This window comes from Macaca mulatta, chromosome 13 (genome assembly GCF_049350105.2).
Source record: "Macaca mulatta isolate MMU2019108-1 chromosome 13, T2T-MMU8v2.0, whole genome shotgun sequence".
NCBI lineage: Eukaryota > Metazoa > Chordata > Mammalia > Primates > Cercopithecidae > Macaca > Macaca mulatta.
The window spans coordinates 9,927,035-9,949,415 of record NC_133418.1 but is presented as its reverse complement, the minus strand read 5'-3'; the positions used below and the strand labels follow the sequence as shown (position 1 = coordinate 9,949,415).

General features: G+C 41.8%; 1 protein-coding gene across 50 annotated transcripts in view; it reads right to left on the bottom strand.

Moving 5' to 3' along the window:
* The window catches only part of MAP4K4 (mitogen-activated protein kinase kinase kinase kinase 4), a 192,506-nt gene that overhangs the window by 98,359 nt on the left and 71,766 nt on the right, over nt 1-22,381 (bottom strand). For all 50 annotated transcript variants that reach the window (XM_077958876.1, XM_015112995.3, XM_077958877.1 and 47 more), the window contains one exon: nt 2,678-2,734. In XM_077958876.1, coding sequence (XP_077815002.1) covers nt 2,678-2,734 — 57 coding nt within the window. The remainder of the gene's footprint in view (nt 1-2,677; nt 2,735-22,381) is intronic.

The following is a 22,381-nucleotide window of genomic DNA, read 5'->3' as shown; positions in this document are numbered from 1 at the left end:
ATCTCTCTCACTCAGCCTGCTCCCCACTTGCTCCCAGGTCCCAGCCAGGCCAGTGCCTACAACTACACAAGAGGAGCTTTGACATGCAGGCTTGGCAAGGGCATGTTTTCCAGGCTGACTGCTATACACGGCCCTCTATCCATAAACAACACTTATATGGGCAATGACTGTGCTCCATGCTATAGAAAAGGTCACTGCATGAAAACAGCACACAAGAAACATTACTGAGTGGACAATATGGTAAATGGTTGATTGGGTTTGTATAATACTTATTTGAGGACTCACCATCTGGTTTTCATTTTACCTGAATACATGGGTTTTGCAATAATTACTTTTAAAAGAGTCCCAAAAATACTTACATTATGCATGTGTCCAACATTGCCTGATTTTTCAGGCAAGAAAATACCTGTTGTATCCCACTCAACAAGTGGGATACAAAAGCATCCATTACATATGAGTATGTATTTTATAGTTATGTTCACAGAGACATGATTGAAAGGAAATACACCAAAGCACTAACAAGAGCTATTATAAGGTAGCAGAGGGCCAGGGGCGCTGGCTCACACCTGTAATCCCTGCACTTTGGGAGGCCGAGGCCAGTAGATTGCTTGAGGTCAGGAGTTCAAGACCAGCCTGGCCAACATGGTGAAACCCCATCTTACTAAAATACAAAAATTAGCTGGACATGGTGGTGGGAGTCTGTAATCCCAGCTACTATGGAGGCCGAGGCAGGAGAACTGCTTGAACCCAGGAGGTAGAGGTTGCAAGGAGCAGAGATCGTACCACTGCACTCCAGCCTGGGTGACAGAGGGAGACTCCATTTCAAAAAAATAAATAAATAAATAATAATAATAATAATAATGTGGCAGAAGTATAAGGATTTAACTTTTTCTTTATATTTTCCTATACTTTATACTTTTTTTTTTTTTTACAGTGATCATGTATTGCACACTTATAATCACAGCCAGGATTAGGTGAAGAAGATCCCTACAGAGAAAGCAAACCCCATGTAGATTCCGTTAGAGATGTGAAAGAGGACATATCCTGACCAGCCACAATAGCAGTGTCAGGGGAAGCAGCACAGGCTGCATGACACTGCAAGGGTGAACTCTCAGTTCATAAAATTCCAAAAGATTACATTTAAAATTGTACCTACAAGTCTGCCAGTAAACAAGTCAAAAAGTGTGTTAATAAATAATGGAAAGACCGTATTTTCCAGCAACACCACTCCCAACACAGCACTGGCAAGATGCACAGCATTCTGAATGGAGACTTTGGTAGGAAGGTGGTATTGGTCATTCCATTCACAGAGAGGGTCCTTCATAAATAGCTCAACTACTGTATTCAAAATAAAATAAGCAAGAAGTTACGGTTCCTTCGCCACTCTTCAAAAACATCTTTAAAAAATATTTAACTGGAAAGCATCCAATTTCCCACTGAGCTGTACACCAAGATAGGATCACTGTAATACAACAGAATAGTCTACATCAGAGTATGTCAAGGAGAATCTTTTGGCCATTCAACTAAGCAATGGTACATTTTCATTTTAAAGTATCCATTATTCTCTTTGACCATTCTCTAGAGAGTGGTCACCTCATAAAATGTCACATCTTCAAATATTTATGAAAGGCTCTATCAGTTGTCTTGTGGTCCAGGGACAACAGTGTTTTCCAACTCTTACTGACAAATACCCATTCTGAAGATGACCATGTTGTCAGAGACCAAGCAGAGAGCAAGGCAAAGAAGGAGATTTCACTCTCTAGATAGCACACTGGAGATTGGTTAGCCATTATCTCCCTCGACTGACCCCAGACTTGGGGAAAGTACGGCTGGATTTAAAGTTATCCCAAATCTCCAATGCTACTGGTGAACTCTTTCTAGAATCTGTGAAATATGATGTTGAATCCTACTCATAATTAGGCAAGTTAGAGGTAAACATGAGCATGAAGCAAAATTTCAGATAAAAATACTTTAAAATGAAATGGATTTAGTTCATTATAATCTATTACTATTTTTAAAGAATTTAAATATGGGCTCATGCTTATATTACAAGCACACATATGGGCACACGTACACTTACTTGTTGTCTCGGTCACATTCTCCTCTTTCCCATCTAAAGCTGCACAGTAAATCCTCATGCGACCATTTCAAGAACTATTTTTTGCTACTAAATTTTGCCAACAATCTGCTCAGCATTCTAGCAGATGTTTCTGTTTTCCAACCTCTGGGAACTTGGCTGGGTCTGTTTTCCTCCCCCATGTTAAAAATAAAAGAAATGGCACAAATGTGGCCTAATACCCTAGAGAAGCTTTCCTCCACTCGAAACCCTCAATCTCCCTATTCATGTGACCTCCATGATCCCTTTTCAAATTTTTTCTTTTCCATTAGAGAAGATGTTTCCAATTATGGCCCATTACATTGCCAAGGATGACATCACTCAGATGTGTGTGTGCACTGCGTGTGTTTTGAGAAAATGCTACTTCCTTTTAGTTACTTAGAGACTGTGTACTACAATTTAGGCCAACTAGTCCACTGGACCTATGAACCCACAATGTCACAGGAGGGCAATGTGCTCAAGTGATCAGATTTTCCAAACACAGTAATGCTCTATGTTGTTGGGGGAATCTTTGTCTTCCATCTAACAATTTATTTAAAAAGGTGTGTGACTCAATCTTACCTCAGTGACATCCATAACTTTGATGGCTGCCAACTGACCCGTTTTAACATGTCGACCCTGAAAAACAGAAAAAAAAGATCAATGAGCACCAATGTTTTTGCACAATCATTAGAACAAAATGGCTGAAGTTTCCAACAAATCGTATTTCATCTATACTTATCTCTTACTAACCAACAGTGATGACAAAATAGTCCTGTGCTCTCCAATATAACAATATAGTTTATAATGAACCACACTTAAGCAAGACAATTCCTTGAACAAATGAGTTTTTGATAAAGCATCAATTACTTATTTCCTTCACAGGTTTAATTTACATAACACTATCTAGAAGAAACTTTTTTTTTCTACAAATCACACTGGCCATCCTTTCCTTCTTAACTTGCTACAGGAAAAAAAAAAATGACCCCCAAAAAACCCTCTAGACATTTTATCGTCAAAAATGGAAAACTGTAATTTTTCCCTGTGTATTCCCAATACCCATTACTTTATTTCACAAGAATTATACTGAAAGTCTTCTTTGAAGCTCTCCTGCAGTCCCAATGTGGGGACTGCAAGAAAGAAACAAGCTAAAGCATAACATGAGGAAACTATCAAACAAATTCACTTTTTTAAATTCTTCCCCTCCTCCCACCAATTTCTTTATATACTTCTTTACAATTCTGGGATTTTTTTTTTTTTAAATGTATAAAGAAATTGGGGATAGGAGGGAGATAGGTTTCTTACAGGTGTATTATAATGCCTCACCTAGAATCTAAAATTCTGTAACCCATTTGTATCACTAGGTATCAGTCATACTTGGTATCATTCTCCTTTCACCCAGATGAGGAGTACTGGGTTGAATTACTGTCAGTCTTGTTACTCTCTACTCACTCTTTGCAATGCCCTGCTGGTCATTTCTCAGGCCAGTAGCAAAGAGCATCCAGATATGCTGAGCATGATCTACTTAAGGACTTTGTGAGAAACAGTCCTTCTGCAACAGATGTCAAACAGAAAGAACATCCCCGTATTTTCCAACAGCCTGTCTCTCTTGTATTCTCATGATTTAAAGAGTTGTGAACTTTAAAACTTCACATCTGAGGAGGAGAGTGTGTGCAGGAACTCAAGTTACAACTTGGACCAAGCAATTCTGTGAAAATGACACTGTATTACAACTATGACACTGAGTAACTGCACCTGGGCAAGACTCTGCTTGGTGTGCCTCAGGCTCCTATCTGTGTAAGTGAGATCACAGTGGTACCCCCACTTCATACGGCTGCTGTGTACAACAAATGGAGCACAAAGAACATTGTGTGGCACATGGTCAGAGGTCAAGCACAACCCTGGAACCTTGTTCCCCTAAATTAATGATAGTTCCTACAGTTGACTGTGACTGTCAACACAACCTGAAACCAAATGATGGTTTTCTTGAACCCAAGGAGAAAGAGCAGAACTTCAGAAGATATAGTATTAAGTGATCCTCTCATACTTTCCACATAAGCACACAAAGATCATCTCCTTAGCAACTAATCAACCTTCAAACCTGTTATTCACCCCCTGCAGTGAGTTTATTTCCAAATTACTAAAGCATATTTCTCGCTGACAGAAACCAAATGATGAGGGAAAATGTCAAACGCACTGTCCTGGCTTTCCCTCTTTTCAAGAGCGTAAGTATGCTGCATTGGGAATGTGTTAGCAAAACGTTGGGGATGGAAGGGTCTTCTGAGTATCTGATATGATTAACACCTAAGATCTCTACAAATCAAGAAAATCCACAGGTCTATGAAAAAGCCTCCTCAGACATTTATAGAGTAGTACCTTTCTTTTTTCTAATAAACGTTAACATAAATAAAGCCATAAGGAGGAACAGAAAATGGTCTATGCTTTCTTCTATGCCTGAACTCAAGACCACAAGTGTGTATCCTCAAGACTTAGAAAGTGGCATAACAGCTGAGAAATGTGAATTCACTCAGCATCTGCTTTACATAAAACATGAGTCTCCCTTACTAAGGGAACAGAGTATCAGCAACTAACAATTGTTTTTGTGATGAGGCCAGACCATGTGACAGCACCAGTCTTCATTATCACACAGTAGGTCTCCAAATTAGGTCTATTTTAAATTTAAATCAGAAAATCATCTAAGAATTCTGCCTCCCTCCTTTCAAACAAGACACTGTACCAGGAAAAATGAATCTGGGACCCAGGCAGCCTTGAATGTCTTTCCTTGTCCATCACCCCATCACCGTATTTCCTCAGGGAAGTTAAACTTAAGTTCTAGGAGTTTCCGACCCGCTGTGTTCAGGTGCCTCATCCCTGCTCTAGAGTCAGGCAGCTGGCAGATCAAGTGCAGAGTCCGTAAGGCCCTAGTCCTGGCCCTGGCACCCAGCACACAGTGGGCTCTCGGCAGGGATGCGTCCTCATACCACTCCAACAAAGGCCCATGCTGATTCCCTTGCTCCCTTCTCCTCGTCGACTGCAATTGTCTCAAGTGTAGTCAATGTAGGCCCATTTCTAATTTTTGAAAGGAATGGTCAATGCAATGGGAAGGAATGGAGTCCTAAAATAACGTATTTCTCTATTTTTTAAAAAAAGGGTCGGGTGCAGTGGCTCAAGTCTGTAATCCCAGAACTTTGGGAGGCCAAGGCAGGTGGATCACCTGAGGTCGGGAGTTCAAGACCAGCCTGACTAACATGGTGAAACCCCGAATCTACTAAAAATACAAAATTTAGCCAGGCATGGTGGTATGCACCTGTAATCCCAGCTACTCAGGAGGCTAAGGCAGGAGAATCGCTTGAACCTGGACGGTAGAGGCTGCAGTGAGCTGAGATCAGGTCGCTGCAGTGAGCTGAGATCATGCCACTGCACTCCAGCCTGGGTGACAGAACGACACCCTGTCTCCAAAAAAAAAAAAAGCAAACTTCTAAATTTGAAACTAATAGTAATCATCCACCTGCTGAGATGGGTCACCTTTGTGTAAAGGAACCAAAATGGCCAGCAAAATAGTCTTGGGAGAAAAACTGAAGCTGGGATTCAATGTACTGAATGTTAATATGCATATAATAGTGTGCTAAGGAAGCTACACCAAGAGTTTTTTAAAGGACAAAAGTTTGCCTGTGATTTATTCAATACTACCCAAGAGGGAATATACTGACTCCTCTCAGGGTGGGCTACAAGCTTAGGCCTGCCCAAGCTGGGTGGCCCAACTCACAAGGGAGGCCCTTACCACACCTCTCCTGGCATCTCTTTAGCTACAACACACGACCCTCCTTCATACCACCTGAAGAGTATTTAAAGAGAAAATGAAACTGCGTGTAACCATAAACGGACTGCATTATGCTGGGAACTTAAGGACTCAGGAAAAGGCATTACTCACTGATGCCTGGGGCTAGACATCTATTATATCATCCCATTTTGGCCTCTATAAGGTTTCTTAAGGGCTGCTTCATCCAGCCTGCTCATTGAAAATGAGCAATAAATCATGTTCCTTCACCTAACTCTGGATTACTGGATCACTCTGGACCCACCTGATGTTGGGTCACTCAAACACCTAACTTGTGCACAGAGAGATTACGAATTTAATATTTAACAGGGTCTTTTTTTCCCTTGTATCATCCATTCTTAAAATATACCAGTAAATTACTTGGTCAGTATTAAATATACATACCTAGCATCCATTTATGAATGTTACTCTCTTGTCCCATTATCTACATTTCTTGGGCACAGTATCCCATCCAGGGATAAAATAAACATAAAATGCCAGATGGCAGAGATTAAAGACTCATTGCTAGCTTTATTTATACAGCACCATGTAAACATTAATGTGTTTATAAGACAATTAGTGATAAAAAGCCCCCAAATACTATTCACATCTATTTTCTCAACAGATCCTAAAAAACCCTATGAGGGCAACAAAGCAGGTCACTAGCCTATTCTACAGATGAGGAACTTTGAATTTTCTTCAGTTATCTGCCCACAGTACAATAGCAGCAGGATCCCCTTTCACAGTGATTTTATATATATACTTAAAGAGAGGGACTCCTACTGTTTCTACTAACTCATCAAATTTCTATCAAAATATTTTGTTTTCAAAGAAACAGCCTAAGTTATTTCGCCTCTATGCTTTTAAGGGTTAGCAGACATAGCATGACTTAGAATTAAAATTTTTCTTCCAATCAACATCATTTCACGTAGCTTGAATGGTTCAAATAACCACAACCGACATCCCCTTTGGTAGAGCAACCTTCTTAGTTTCTGGTTCAATTTTAGTCTTTAAATTTTGCAAAAAATGTATGTTTCTTTTTTTAAGAAAACTCAAACTATTCTTAATAGAGGTCCAAGCTGAAGAAAATGGCTTGATTTTCAACTCTCCTTTATGTTTCCAACCAAGTCAAAATTGCCACCTCGCACTTGAAAAACCATCGCACTAGAATGAAATCTGTCTCCGGCCCATAGAGAGGAGCCTACAGGCAGAAGGAACAGCATTCAAAAGGAAGCTTTTAAATCCCAAAAGAAAAAGATCTGGCTGGGTGCAGTGGCTCACACCTGTAATCCCAGCACTTTGGGAGGCCGAGGCAGGTGGATCACTTGAGGTCAGGAGATCAAAATCAGCCTGGCCAACATGGTGAAACCCCCATCTCTACTAAAAATACAAAAATTAGCCAGGCATGGTGGCGGGCGCCTGTAATCCCAGCTACTCGGGAGGCTGAGGCGCGAGAATCACTTGAATCTGGGAGGCAGAGGTTGCGGTGAGCCAAGATTGTGCCACTGCACTCCAGCCTGGGCGACAGAGTAAGACACCAACTCAAAAAAAAAAAAAAAGAAAGAAAAGAAAAAAGAAAAAGATGGCAATGTTCCTATCTTCTCAAATGTTCTACTATCATTAAAGGCTAGGTAACTTCACACTGCATAATCCTTACCTAAACTCCAATTACTCTTTAAAACACATTTGATGATTAAGTATATTCGTCGAGAGGCAAATTCCATTGGTCTCATCCATATTAAGAGGAACTTTGAGGAGTGAATGAATTCAAGCACTGAAAAACAGAGCTTTCACCTCCGGACTCCAATCTGAAGAGGTCTCATACCAATCACTCTATCAGAAAGTTTCCCCACTCATCCTCTGACCTTCCCTCACAGAGCCTTGCTATTAAATGGTGCCACCACCTCACATCTCAGCAAGAAAGTGCCCAGGACTCAGCAGCACTTTTTCCGTTCATAGTGCTTTCTCCCTAAATCTCACCTTTATCCAGAATCATAAAACTTTTGTACTCATACAGCCTACGAATAAATAGGAGACAAGGAAAATGTATCATGTTAATGACACTATGTAAGGTAAACACGCAAGTTAGGAATAACAAATGCCTTCTTCCCTCAGTAGCCCAGAGGGGTACACACACACAGCCTGAACTCCAGCAAGCATATGCTGTGACACCAGAGAGCATTACAGTCCTGAGGCGGGACTGTAAGAATAGGTCACAGGAACCACGTTGGCCCTACTCTTGAGGCAGTTAGTGAACAAGCATTTTATATGTATTGTTTACTTCCCCACACAACGCAAGTATCATTATCCTCAACTGACAGATGAAGAAACTAAAGCTTAGAGGGGGCTAGGTTAACAAGCTCAAGAGTCACACCTAGACTGGTTCTCTATACCAGGCTGTGGACCTGAAACAGAAATGACCACAAATGTCCTGTTAACCAACTTACATAGGAACTGCCAAGTACATTATTCTATAACGTATTTTAATAGATATAATCAAACATGGCAATACACTAACCAATAATAAAAACTTATTTTCAACTCCTGGCCTTTTTCTTCTTGTGATAAAGAAAGAACACCCCACAGGAATTGTTTAGGGAACCTGAAGGCATGTGTACACACATTCACAAGCCACTCTGGTCCATGGCTTTCTGAAACTGTAAGAGGCTTTTAGTTGTTCCCATCTTTATCTCATCATAAATTAAAGCTTCCTTTTATCTGTTGAGTTTAATCTGAAATAAAAATTTCAGAGATTAATTGCCTGAAATTGGCTTTATATTTGCTTAATAGTGAAGCCTATTAATGCACGTCTCAGTAACCTGAAGACTACCTTTAATCAGTGCTCAGGACATGCCTCACACTGCTGAGGAGATAAAACACAGCAACCTGCCTGCAGGGAGCTTACAATTTAGAGAGGTGTTTTAAAAAACACATACACACAAAAGATGAGCATCACAGAGAAATACTGTGCCCTGGGGTAGAAACACTTAGGAAAGAAGACAATGTGGAACCAATTGCTCTGCTTTGATAGGACGTGCAAAGCAGCTGTTAAGGGAGGACACATCACTATGAGGCTAGTGGTGTGGACCCACCATGGAGGCTGCAGCTGAGCCTTCAAAGATGCCTGGATGGCACCGAAGATCATCAAAGGATAGAACATGGATCTCTCAAGATGTGAGCTGCAAATAATCCTTTCCAAATCCCAGAAGGGGACAGGTTTGAGGTAGCAACTGGCCAGGAAAAAAAAGGGAGAGCACAATGATTCCCCCCAAGACTAGAAGTATGTCACAAAACCATATCACATCTCTGCAGACATGCAAGGATGAGAGAAGCCTGTCATACGCTGCATGCACCTCAAGAAGATGGCAGTTTCCGTCACTAAGTCAAAAGAGAAGATTCCATGGCAGTGCGACATGTGCCTGCAACAGAAGGGAGAAGACCTGGCTGCTTCTCATTCCCAACCAACTGGGAAGCTTTGTTTCCTGATAATTTGTTCGTTGACTTTTTAGTGGTGTGCTGTTGGTTTGGGAGTGTTAATATTTTGGATTTAAGAGATTTACTGGGGGTAAAGCATGTTAAGTATATTAGGCAGGTCAATTTCAGTAACAAATATCACTCCCTTTCACCTGTGACACGCAGACTTCCAGGTTCTATCCCAGGCCATCAGATCTGTGTAACTGGGATATAGGAATCCAAGCCTTTTAAAAACTAGCATCCTAGTGATTTCTTAATGCACTCTGAAGTTTGGGAATTACTTCTTCAAGATTACAAGAAAAGTCACAAACTCAAGTTCTCTTTCCCCTTGCAGACTTACATAGTATTTATTACAATTATATATGCAACTTACTGTCTTAGCTGGGGGTTTGGTGTGTGAAGGTTAGATTCGTAACAAGTAAATTCTAACAAATATCTTCTTTTTTTTTTTTTCCAGAAAAACACATAACTTATGTTCTGAAAGTCTAAGAATGGAAAGGACAGGCAAGCCTACTTCAACAAAATAGGTGATTTTACAGATTAGAAAGAAATCCCATAGAGCTAGAAGGGCGCTCACCTAGTAGCTAAGCCAAACCTGGTCTGTCTATTCTCTCTCCAGAATATCTCATCCACACCATTCGCAGCTCAACTTGACAATTCCAAACTACTCTCCTTTGTGAATTTTCTTATTTTTACTAGCAAATATGGAAACGTCCGTGACCACGAGTTGAATGGCATGAGTATAGCACTGGGAAATCTACTGACCACTCTTTCTATATGCATCCACCCAAAAGGCAAAGACCAGCTTGACTGGTTGTGCACTGTAAACCCCAAAACCACAGGTCTCACTCATAGGCGCTCTCTTCCAAAAAGTGTCTGCAAAAAAACCAAAATTACCAAAGTGGGAGAACGTATTACCCAGACAGCTCTCCAGGAGCCATCTAAGATACGAAAGCATGTAATCAACCTGAGAGCGCTCAGAGTACTTCAGCAAACATCTCGGTCTTCTAAACATCTCCTGGTTGGTACTAAATCATCCCTTCAGACTGGAGTACTAATGGAGCACGAGTAAGGGAACGTGAGCCCACAGATCTGCTGCTGTTCTCATCACGTGCCTCCAGACCCCCAAACCAAGCTTAAGGTGAGAGGGCTCCTATTTGTGCACATTTCATCCTCATAACTACTATTTCTCATCTACTTCTCCCTTCCTTCTGTGATCAGGGCTGCAGATGAGCAGGCAGGCAAAGGAAGCACAAGAATATGTCAGTGCTATCAGTTGGGACTTTCCAATTAATAAGACAATGCTTCCATTCCCTAAAGAGCTTAAAAGACTCAATATAGAATTATTCCTTTCTTAGGCAGCTACCTTATCTGAAACAACACTCCCTTTAAAGAAAATTATACCTCAATTGCAGGGAATGTGTAGACTTCTATTAAGAATGAAACAGTCAAAATAGACAATATGGTAAGACTTTACCTAATGCCACCACCCACTCCCCAACAAATGAGTCATTCTGCATAGCTACGTTAGCAGATAACTAAAAGTAAAATAAATTATGCACCACATCTTTTTTCTTTAAGAAGTCAATCTGGATGGAAATCTTTCTAAACCCTGAATTCTTGAGCACATTGAAGGTACTTTTCTTAATGGCCTAGGGAAATCATTATGAACACTAATTACTATCCAGTCTTTGCAATTAAGGGATAGCCTCCGGGAATATTACGTCAGGCAGTAACATTCCGACTCCAACAAAGAAAGGGCCCAGTCATCTGGGCTCTGCATGCTTGTTCAGTCATTTACAGCTGTGTTCTAGGACAGATGGCAGGTCGGGGGACCAGGCAGCAAGCTCCGTTCCAGTTAGATGAGCTATCACTGTAGTAAAAAAGCACCTCTATGTTAGAGAAGCGGAGACAATTTAAATGCACAGATAATGAAGGGTGCAAGAGAAGAAATCCGGCCATGAGAGTTTACGAGTAATTCTTTCAAAAAGGGTGCTATACGGTTTGAATGTCCCCAAAGTTCAAGTGTTGGAAACTTGATTACCAATGCAACCGCGTTGGGAGCTGGGGCCTCATGAGAGGTGTAAGGCCAGGAGGGAGGAGTGAAAAGGATAGTCTGAGGGAGTGGGTTAGTTATGTCCAAAGTGAGTTTATTATAAAAGGGAGAGTTCAGTCCCCTTCCCCCTCCCTCTCACCATGCGATGCCTTCCACCTTATGATGCAGCAAAAAGGCCTTCACCAGACATCAGATGCCAGCCCCTCGACCTTTGGCTTCTCAGCCTCCAGAGTCATGAGCCAATAAATTCCTGTTCATTTAAATTACCCAGTCTGTGGTGGTCTATAACAGCAGCACAATATGGACTAAGACAAAGGGGGAGGGAAGATCTGGCTGGGCAGTGCGTCAGGTGGGGAAAAAGGGCAGAAGAGTTTTACAGATACCTGGTGAAGATGCATTAAAAAGGACAGCGCCCCTTCCAAGGGTGGTAACGGCCTTGCAGTCTCTACTACAACATCAAGTGTGAGGAACTAAGTTTGAAGAGGGAGACTGGCAAATAAAAAATCATCAACTAAAGGGTCCGAAAAAAGGATGAGCACATGCTTGCTTTCATCAACAGTCAAGGGTACTGACAAGTCTTCATGTCAAAGCATCCAAAACAAAGGAGATTTCAGATTCTATAGCAGCTATCAGTAGTATTTATCACACATATGCAGCTGCTCTTTGTTCACTTGAAAAACCCAACTGGCTAAAGACTCAGTAACTTTTGTTTAATAGCAAGAAAAATTTCCCCTTTTTTACTATAGGTAAACTTACATATAAAGTTATTCATTTATTGTAGCCACTAAAAAATATAGCATTCAACAGCCAAGTAATATATAGTCAATATGGTAATACTAACCATGAAATTCAATCATGTGACTCTGTCAAGATACGTTAAAAATACTCTACTCTTGAAGATAATTCAATTCAGCACTAAATAAAAGATCACTAACTGACCAATGAGAAGGGAGCTCCTCCCAGGTGGCAATCCAATGGACTGCGCCTCTTAGTGACCAAGTGGGGAACTCAGGTTACACAAGAAAAACACACCTTGTGAAGCTAGGGCAGATGCAGCACTGCAACCCAAGAGTCTATGATTCCATTCGACATCAGAAGACATCATACACAAAATAACTGAGTGGATTTTAATAAAAAGCTTGTTTATTATAATAGCTAAGCATTTATCTAGAACAAAAGACAAAACACAGAACTATGTGGGGTCCCCTTCCTCAATCCCAAGAAATTTCTCTACATTTCTCCCATGTGACTTCACAGTACACTCGATTTCTCATAATTATATCCACAGTGTAACTTCAATATTGAACTATCACTTCAAGCATCACTAAAGCACTCAAACTGAACTCTTCTCATTGGCTTAGAGAAAAAAAATGAAAGTTTCATACACAAATCAAAAGGCAAGAGACAAAGGGGTGAAAGGGATTCAGATTCAAATATGGGCTCCTGATCCACCCATGGTCCCTTCCCATTCGCTACCAACTCAACTTTCAATTAAGATGTCAAACCGTTTCTTCTTTCTCAGCACATCAAGAAGTTAACTCTAAAATACACTGCCCTTGAACCTATGTATATTTATACTATTCATATAAAGTCAACCCTAAGCAGCTTTGTGTGTCCCTGAACTATTGTAAAAACAGTATAATCTGGTTTGTGAACCTAAACTACTTCTGTTGTTGTGCTGCAGCCAGTAGCACAGTTCAGAAGACATATTCCTTTCCTGCACGTGGTCTCTGACAACAGTATTTGTTTTCCTTCTGGTATTCAAAGTCTGTACACAGCTCTCTTTGCCTATGCTGTATATTCATATTTTACTCACTACTCGTAACTGTACTATCCCTCCTTTTTAAAAAAAAAAAAAAAAAAAAAAAAAAAAAAGGTGAAAGAGAAACTCTACCTTTCGAGTTTTCTTCTGAGGTTATATGTGATAGTATCCCTTAACAGAAATAATGCACCCATGCCATCAACTCAGGTTTCCAAAGCCAGAGCACTCTCATGCAAACTCATACCATGTCCATCTAAAATTTATCTTGGCCAAAATTAAAAGAAAAAAAATGGAGATAGAAAGAGCTCTTGTCTTGGCATGTGAAACAGAAAATTCCCTCCTCAAAGCATCATCTTTTGTTAAAAGTCATCAGTTACAAGTAATCATATTATTAAAACAGATGAGTTTTCCTCAGTGTTATACACCATTTCTTTTTGAGTTGTACACTCAACCCCTCATCGCTTTCTCAGAACAAGAATCACAATGAAAGACCATGAATAAATAAACAGAAGGGCAGTTTTATAGCTTTACTAAGGCTTATCTAGTGATGTTGATAAAGTCAGTGCTCTAACCACCTTCCCCCACTACTCTGCACAGTAAGGCCATGCAATAATCAGATTACATAACTAAAACAACAGGCAAAGGGAAATTTTGATGAGCTTTATGCTTCCCTCTGTTTTTCAGCACCCTCATCACCTCCTCCTCCCTATCAATAAGCAAACCTCCTCTCTCACTCCACAAAGGGCGGGCCGATAAAGAAGCACTCACTGTGTGTTCATTCTCTCAACAAATATATTTAATAAATATCCATTTATTTATTGTGCCGGGCACACAGAAGTGTACAAATACTTTAATACATAATACAGGAAGTCATTACAACCAAGTTACAATGAAGAAAAACATCCCTATTTTACAGAAAGAAAGCGGAGGCTCCATGAGATTAGAAAACGAGCCCAAGGTCACACAGCTAGAAAGAGGGGTGAGGTGGAATTCTGACTCAGGTGTGTCTGGCTTCAAAGCTCCGGCTACCGGATCACTGATTTGGATCAGCACTTTTCCTTACAGGCCACAGAGATTTAAAATCAAAGGTCTGTGTTCCAGAACCTGCTTCCACCCCACTCAAGCACCAACAACAGCCTATAGGTGAAGCCTTCTCAGGATGTAAACCCTGAGGAGTAAAAAGCACCTGGGCAGTCAGGGATTGGTATGTCCCTTCATACGACTCCCTGTCCTTCCCTGGGTGCCCTTCAGTCAGCCAGAATCTTCCAGTGGCTGTTTTCTGAAGACCCTCTCCGACTCCTCTTAACTCTGCCCCTGCTTTTCACTCAACCACTGACTCCATCCACAGCCTCCACCAACCAAGGCACCTTGAGAAGCCTGCCAGCTGCCAAAGAATCCCCGCAAAGCACCACCCCTTACCCCACAAGACACCTTCTGCATGCTGTCCACCCTGTGGGTGGTGTGGGCAAAGCCTGGGCTATCAGTGTAAAGGAAATGACTACAAAAAAGATACAAAAGCGATTTCACAACTGCCTGGAGATTAGGTGGGGACCCCGCACACAATGCTAGCCACACAAATCAGAGACACGCGCAGGTGAGCACTACAGAATTGCCTGAGGAGCTTTCAGCATATTTAACTTGCAATGGAGGGAGAAATGCCAGTACAGCTTCTTCCCCGGGATTCAGAGCTCTGCCTTGTGGTTCCCCCCAGACCCACAGGTCCCCTTCATCAACCTTTGATGAGAGGATGTCTGTCTGACTTGCTGCTCCAGAGAAGTCATTCTATTGAACCTACAGCCACAAGCATCCAAAATTACCCCTACAGAATGACTGGTACAAAGAGAACACTGAATTGAAACTCTCCCAGCAACAAGTACACCAAAATCTGTCTTCCTAAGACAAATCCATAATATTGAAAGTAAAAGGAAAGTCTGATCATCTGAGTCCACTGCTCTGTCACTAAACGGAAGAACTTGAACAAGTCTCTTCACTTCTTGCAAGTATGGCCATCTCACTATAAAACGGTCATGATTCTGAGGTCTGCTTCCCAGGCCAACATTCTGATATACAAGACACTGGTCTAGACGCTAGGGAAACAACAGTGAACAAAAGGGTGCAAAATCTGCGCTCTAGTTCTGAAGGGGTATATAAGCAAAAATCAAGCAATACACCTTCTGCTCTTCTGAATACATTCTCACAGTTAAAACAAAAAGGATGGAAACAAGCTACAGGGAAAACCCTGGCAGAGCACTGAGGAAAGAGAATGCGAGACACGGGGAGGCTGCATTTACACTGCGTGGTCAGGGAGGTCTCCCTGATACCCTGTCATTTGGGCAGAGAGCAGACGGAGGCGATGAATGACTGTCTTGCCACTCGCCCTGCGGGACCTTGTGAGCCGGAATTAATCTGCACAGAAAACCTTGAGCCCGCACGGAAGGTGGGATACGCTAGCTCCACTACCCATACTGCCTGAAGGTAATGTGGTGGTTCTGCTCAAGCTTCAGGTGCTCCACTCCTTCTTGTCAACAGCAGACACAGTGCCCAAAGCACAGCCACTGCTGTGTGCTGCTATGAAAACAGGCACTGCACAGAGCAGGACTCTCTGTGGGTATGTCCAGCCATTCCCAATAGCGGCTACTTCCTCACACAAAGCTCATGCTTGGGTTATAGAGAAAGGGCCACGAGAAGCTTTAGCTTAAAAATGCTACAAGATTTCTCCATTCACCACCTGACTACACATCTCTTCAGTCACTTTTCAAGCAGAACTCATACTCATGGTTAAGGTCTGAGGCCTATATTGGCAGAGTCTGGCTATGACTTTCTAAGTAAGCACTGAAAGCAAAGTCTCCCTCCTTTCTGTAAGGACAACAGTCAGAAAAAGAAAAATACATATTTTTAATTTAAAAATAAAATCCCAAATTTAGGTCCACAACATGGCTTATTATTATTTGGTATGTGGTTATTTGGGTTACGGGATTACAAAATTCAATTGTGGAATAAATTAACAAAAGCTAATTAACAGAGCCATATTAAAAATAGCCTGTGTGTCCTCTTATGGTTGCACTTCTTCCACTTCAAATTACCCTGGCATCTGATTAAGGCATTTGGCTCTGAGTTTACAGCCAGAAACTACTCTCTAGATGCTAATAGCAGGGTTCTTCTCCCTGGTAATAAATCCTCCCTAGTAATTCATTGACTAAATTGGACATAACATTTCCCATAGTGTTTTTTTTTCGGAGGTGGGGGGTGTGCATTTTTTGTCTTTTCTTAATTGAACATTCCAAAAATTAGAAAGCTGTATTTTTTTTAAAACCCAGATTTCTAGCTTCTCTTGAAAAATAGATTTTTTAAAGCTGAGCCTCTAGACGAAGCCCAAGAAAACAATGTCTAGAGTCCAGCGGGAAACACCCTGTTAGACCAGCAGGAGCTCTCCAGCATCCCCACAAGCCTCATCGCTCAGAACGCTGACACATGAACCTGAAAGGCATGGGCCCAATATTCTTGAGTATAGAACAGCAATGGCTCTTCAACCTTGGCTGACCATCGGTCACTGGGAGAGCTTTTTGTTGTTACTGATGAGAGTTTGTTTTACTTTGAATTAAATAGGCCTGGGCCTCACCCAGATCCACTGGATCAAAATCCCTAGGTGAGGGGCCTGAGAATCTGTAAGCAACTTCTAAATAATTCAGAGTAACTGCAGCTACGGCTTGATGGGGAGTAATGTCAGAAAGGACCCAGTCTATATGGACCACCAAAACTCACACTCTCAATAAGAAACTGAAGGCCGGGCGCGGTGGCTCAAGCCTGTAATCCCAGCACTTTGGGAGGCCGAGACGGGCGGATCACAAGGTCAGGAGATCGAGAGACCATCCCGGCTAACACGGTGAAACCCCGTCTCTACTAAAAAATACAAAAAAACTAGCCGGGCGAGGTGTCGGGCGCCTGTAGTCCCAGCTACTCGGGAGGCTGAGGCAGGAGAATGGCGTAAACCCGGGAGGCGGAGCTTGCAGTGAGCTGAGATCTGGCCACTGCACTCCAGCCTGGGTGACAGAGCAAGACTCCGTCTCAAAAAAAAAAAAAAAAAAAAAGAAACTGAAAGCCCTCCAAAATACCTCCACCCTGGATCCCATGTTACAGTAAGTTAAGCATAAGGCAGCTCATTAATTGCATGTCTATCTCCCCGACATGTGAAAACAAACAGGTTTGGCCCTGACAGCATGGGAAAAGCCCAATAGCAGATGCCACATAACACGAAAACAAAAACACTGACCTACAGCGAGTGGCCACGCAAGCACCCTGACTCCGTTACCCCTTCACTGGCCTGACCACATGAATCTATCTATCTTGAGCATGAATGGGGCACTGAGAGTAAGTACGCCAGGATACCAGGTGTGAACCAGGGCTGCCTCGGGGCACACAGAAGGTTATGGTAACCCACCCTTTCCTGGGCTTCAAGAATTTGAAGAATTTTTTTTTCAAGGAAAAAAACAAAACAGATGGCAAATCACTAATTATTGGATTCTAAGTTCTCACCCCGAGCACTAGCCCAGGCCCTGCACACAGCAGGCCCTCAGTAAATGGTTTTTCAAAGAATAATCAAGAGGCTAACAGGTGTTGTATGACAAACATATTCAGTAATTTGTAAACACAGACCTTTACAAACAATCTCAAATAGGAGGTACAACCTTCAAACCTCTTAGATGATCTCTCCTTTAAGGTTTCCTGGCAAGTCCACCACAGCAGTTACCCCACTTGAATAGGCCATTCAGAAATAAACTTGGTGAGACACAAATTTTTCAAAGGAAATACAAGCAAACTGAGGAGGCTAAATATGACCTAAGAGTTGACTCAACAGCCTCTGTGATGGACAAGGCTTCTCTCTCTAGGGCCAAACACCCCGTGTTGTTCTTTGCGGATATAGGCCAGCTGCCCCCAGAAACTCATCCTCCTAAACTGTACCAATAATGGCCCCACAAAGCCACTCAGCAACAACATGCAGGAAGCGTGAAGGTTAAGATTGATGCAGGGATGTCCTGAAATACTGCTACAAAATCCATGAATGTCTACAACCATCATTCAGCCCCATTAAAAAAAAAAAAAAAAAAAGAGGGGACAGGAAACCCTAGGTTTTTGTTAGATTGATAAACCAAATGGGGGGAAGTGATAAAATAAGCAAGACGTAGGTGGAGAGGCCTCCACCTACCTGAGAGTGAACTCCAGGCCTCTGGAGAAGTCCTTCCGGGGCTGCCCAAATTCCACCACACCCAAGAGCCTACCTAGGAGTGCAAGTCTCTTAAGCACTAAGACATGCCTTTGAAATCAGAACCAAAAGGACCTGCATGACAGGGGCTTTGGGGGTGATGAGACTGTTCTGCATTCTGATTGTGGTTATATAAATCCATACACATGGTAAAACTCTACAGACTTGTGTATCAAAAGAAAACTAAGTCAATTTAACTTTATGATAGTTTTTTTAATCAAATAAAAAACTGAAGAGAGGCAGCAATGTTCAAAACTCAGGTTACCTCACAAGCACAGGCACCCAAATGGACAAACAGGATAACATGAAGTTAATAAGCTTCTTGCACTGCGAACGTAACAATCAACAAAGTGAAGAGACAACCCACAGAATGAGAGACGATATTTGCAAACTAACCATCTGACAAGGGACTGATAACCAGAATATGTAAGGAGCTCAAACAACTCTATAGGAAAAAAAATCTAATAACCTGATTTTAAAATGGGCAAAAGACTTCAACAGACATTTCTCAGAAGAAGACATACAAATGGCACACACGTATATGAAAAGGTGCTCAACATCACTGATCATCAGAGAAATGCAAATCAAAACTACAATGAGATATCATCTCACCCCAGTTAAAATGGCTCGTATCCAAAAGACAGGCAGTCACAAATGCTGGCGAGGATGAGGAGAAAAGGGAACCATACACTGTTGGTGGGAAAGTAAACTAGTACAACTACTATGGAGAACTGTTTGGAGGTTCCTCAAAAATCTAAAAATCGAGCTACCATATGATCCAGTAATCCCACTGCTGGGTACATACCCACGAGAAAGGAAATCAGGGTATCCAAGAGCTATCTGCACTCCCATGTCTGCTGCTGCACCTGTTCACAATAGCTAAGACTTGCAAGCAACCTAAGTGTCCATTAACAGACGAATGGATAAAGAAAAGGTATTTAAACACAATGCAGTAGAAGATCCTGTCATTTGCAACACTATGGATGGAACTGGACATCACTGTGTTAAGTGAAAGAAGCCAGGCACAGAAAGGCAGACATTGCATGTTCACTTACTTCTAGGAGCTAAAAATCAAACCAACTGAACTCATGGAGACAGAGTAGAAGGATGGTTACCAGAGACTGGGAAGGTAAGTGTGGTTGGGGAGGGGGGTTAGTGGGTACAAAAAAGATAGTTAGAAAGAATAAATAAGACCTAGTATTTAATAGCACAACCGGGTGCCTATAGTCAATAATAATTTAATTGTACATTTTAAATAACTAAAACAGTATAACTGGATTGTTTCTAACACAAAGGATAAATGCATGAGGGGATGGATACCCTATTTTCCATGATACGACTATCACACACTGCATGCCCGTATCAGAATGTCATCTCATGTAACCCATAAATATATACACCTACTCTATATCCATAAAATATTTTCTACTGTGTATATACATCTGCTATGTATCCATAAAATCTTTTCTACTATGTACTCAAAAGAAAAAATTTTAAGGCAATTGTGGGGTGGGGAATTCAGGTTGCCTCTGGGCCTTCAGCCTATTTTCCTGTTTGCTCAGTGAGAGGCCCCTCAACAGACAGACACATCCGCTTAGGGATTTTGCTTTGTTGGCATTGCCTTTGTTCCCTCCCACTTGCTGCCCTCCCTTTTCCTATTCTTACCACATTGTCATGCAAGACGGTTGATTCGGAGTCTCTAGTGATTTCGGGTCTTGAGTTGAGAAAATCTCAAAACCAAAACAGGTATAATTCCTGTCTCTAGTGCTACAATCAAGGAGGGTTCATTAGGTCCAAGGAGAAGTGCCAAGGGTCCACTAAGGCACAGAGAAGCCCAAGGAAAGGGGTCTTGGGGTCAGCAGCATTTACAAGGCAATACCCGACACCAGTGTGAAGATGGTGTACTCCACTTTCTGAAAACTCAATGCACAGAAACCGACTTCGTCAACCCAGATAAATCAAGGAAGGGTTACACCTAAAAGCAAGTGAGCAGCATGGGTTCAGACAGAGAGGCAGTAACATTACCAACTTCCAAAGCCCAGTCCCCGCATCTGTACCCACATCAGGGAGTGAAGATGAAGACTGACATCCTCATGTGTGTGAGGTTTAGCACAGTGCCCAGCTGCAGGGCAAGATAAAGAAATGTTCATTACCATAATGCCTAAGCAATTCTTCATATTACAGGAAACTGATGAAACACTTCGCAATGTGAATGCCGAAAAAGGACTTCATTTAGTTTTGAGTTATGCATATTTTTCCCAAGCTAGCGCAGAAAGTGAAGCGCACTACTATTCAAGACCAAGTGGTTAACTGAGAAAATCAGCAGTAACTTTTCTTTCTCATCCTTTCTTGGATGAAGATACACAAAATAATTTCATTTAGGTCTTTGGAAAGGGAGTCATAATGGTCCACAATTTAAAAAGAACAAAATTCACATGGAACAAATATTTCTATAGATATGCCTCTTTTCAATCAGCAGGTGTGTGCCTAAGCTGTTACTTAGATCAAAGAATTGTTTGCAACATTCACTAAAGTTCACCAAATTTAAAGAAATTTTGTTAGCTATGTCAAAAAAGCTGTGTCAACTGCAACTTCAGACATACGTAGGGTTTAAAATGGGGGACACTTGGGGAGACAATTGGCCCTTCCAGGGAATAAAAACCAAGGAATTTATTTCTGAATGATTTTCAGGTGGCTGAGATGTTGAGTACAAATCTGGCCTCCAGTAGTCTCCATCAGAGGCCATGCCCAAGTAGAGTCCAAGGACAACAGTGTTTATAGGGGCAATGTCCTTTCAACACACACCGAGCCAACAGACTTTTGAACGCTGGCAGAACAATCACACAGCACAGGCACAGGAGGGCTTACTACAGGCCTGGACTTGCCAGGCTGAGGGAGACTTCAGAGGCCCACAGAGAAACGCTGCTGACCCACCATGGACCACAGCACAGGACCACCAGCAATTAGATTTCCAAACCATCAATCACCAGTCATCAAGCTATTGTGTTTCACTCTTGGTACTCTAGTACATTATGTAGGGATTTTGCTTCTATTTAAAGAAGGACAGTGAGTAGGGTCAATTGGGAGTCTTCTCATTATAGTTTTCAATTCTTCAAATGATATGTCCATCCTGGAGCACTAGGCAGCTCAACTCCTCATGTAAATGAGGGAACAGCAAAGATCAATCTGGCCTCATTAATTGCTGGAGTCATCGCACAACTAAACTGCATGTCTGCATGTTGTGCAGCCTTTGTGCACTTAAGAATATAGTGGACTTAATGAAATTCAACTAGGGAAGTTGAGGGCTAGGAAAATGTTAAGGGAAAAAACGTTCCCCCTTCTCTCCAAAAGGCACCTGAAAAATCTCAGTGAAGATTGAGCAGCTGGTTCAGAGGAAAACACATGAAAGAAGAATATACTTACATAACTGGGTGCAACAAAAGGGGAGGTGCTGGTGTGCTTAAAGACAAAAGCATAAGCACAGAAAAGGGGAATGCAACTAACTAAAATGGCACAGTTCCACTGCCATCTTCTCATCTCACTTCAGATCCTAGTGGTCTAGCAAATTTCTCCCTGGAATGTTAATCAGGACACCAGACGGTACAAGAAGGTTTGCTCTTGCTCCCTCCTTTTCCCATTCTGCTCACCCAATTCAGTATCAGCATTTCCTCCCTACTACAGATCCAGGCTTTCTGGGTTTCATAAATAGCTCCCCTCCACCATCCCCCAACCTTAGGACAGGCTGAGAGCAGAAAAACAACATGGAGAGCTCAGTATGATAAAATCAAGGTGTGCTATTTATGTGAACATGGTGATATATCCGACTACTATTTTATTACTTTTTAAAAGCAGATACTGTTTTAGTTGTGGAAACTCCTGCCATGAGGTTGTAAGTGGGGTCCAAAATATTCAACTTG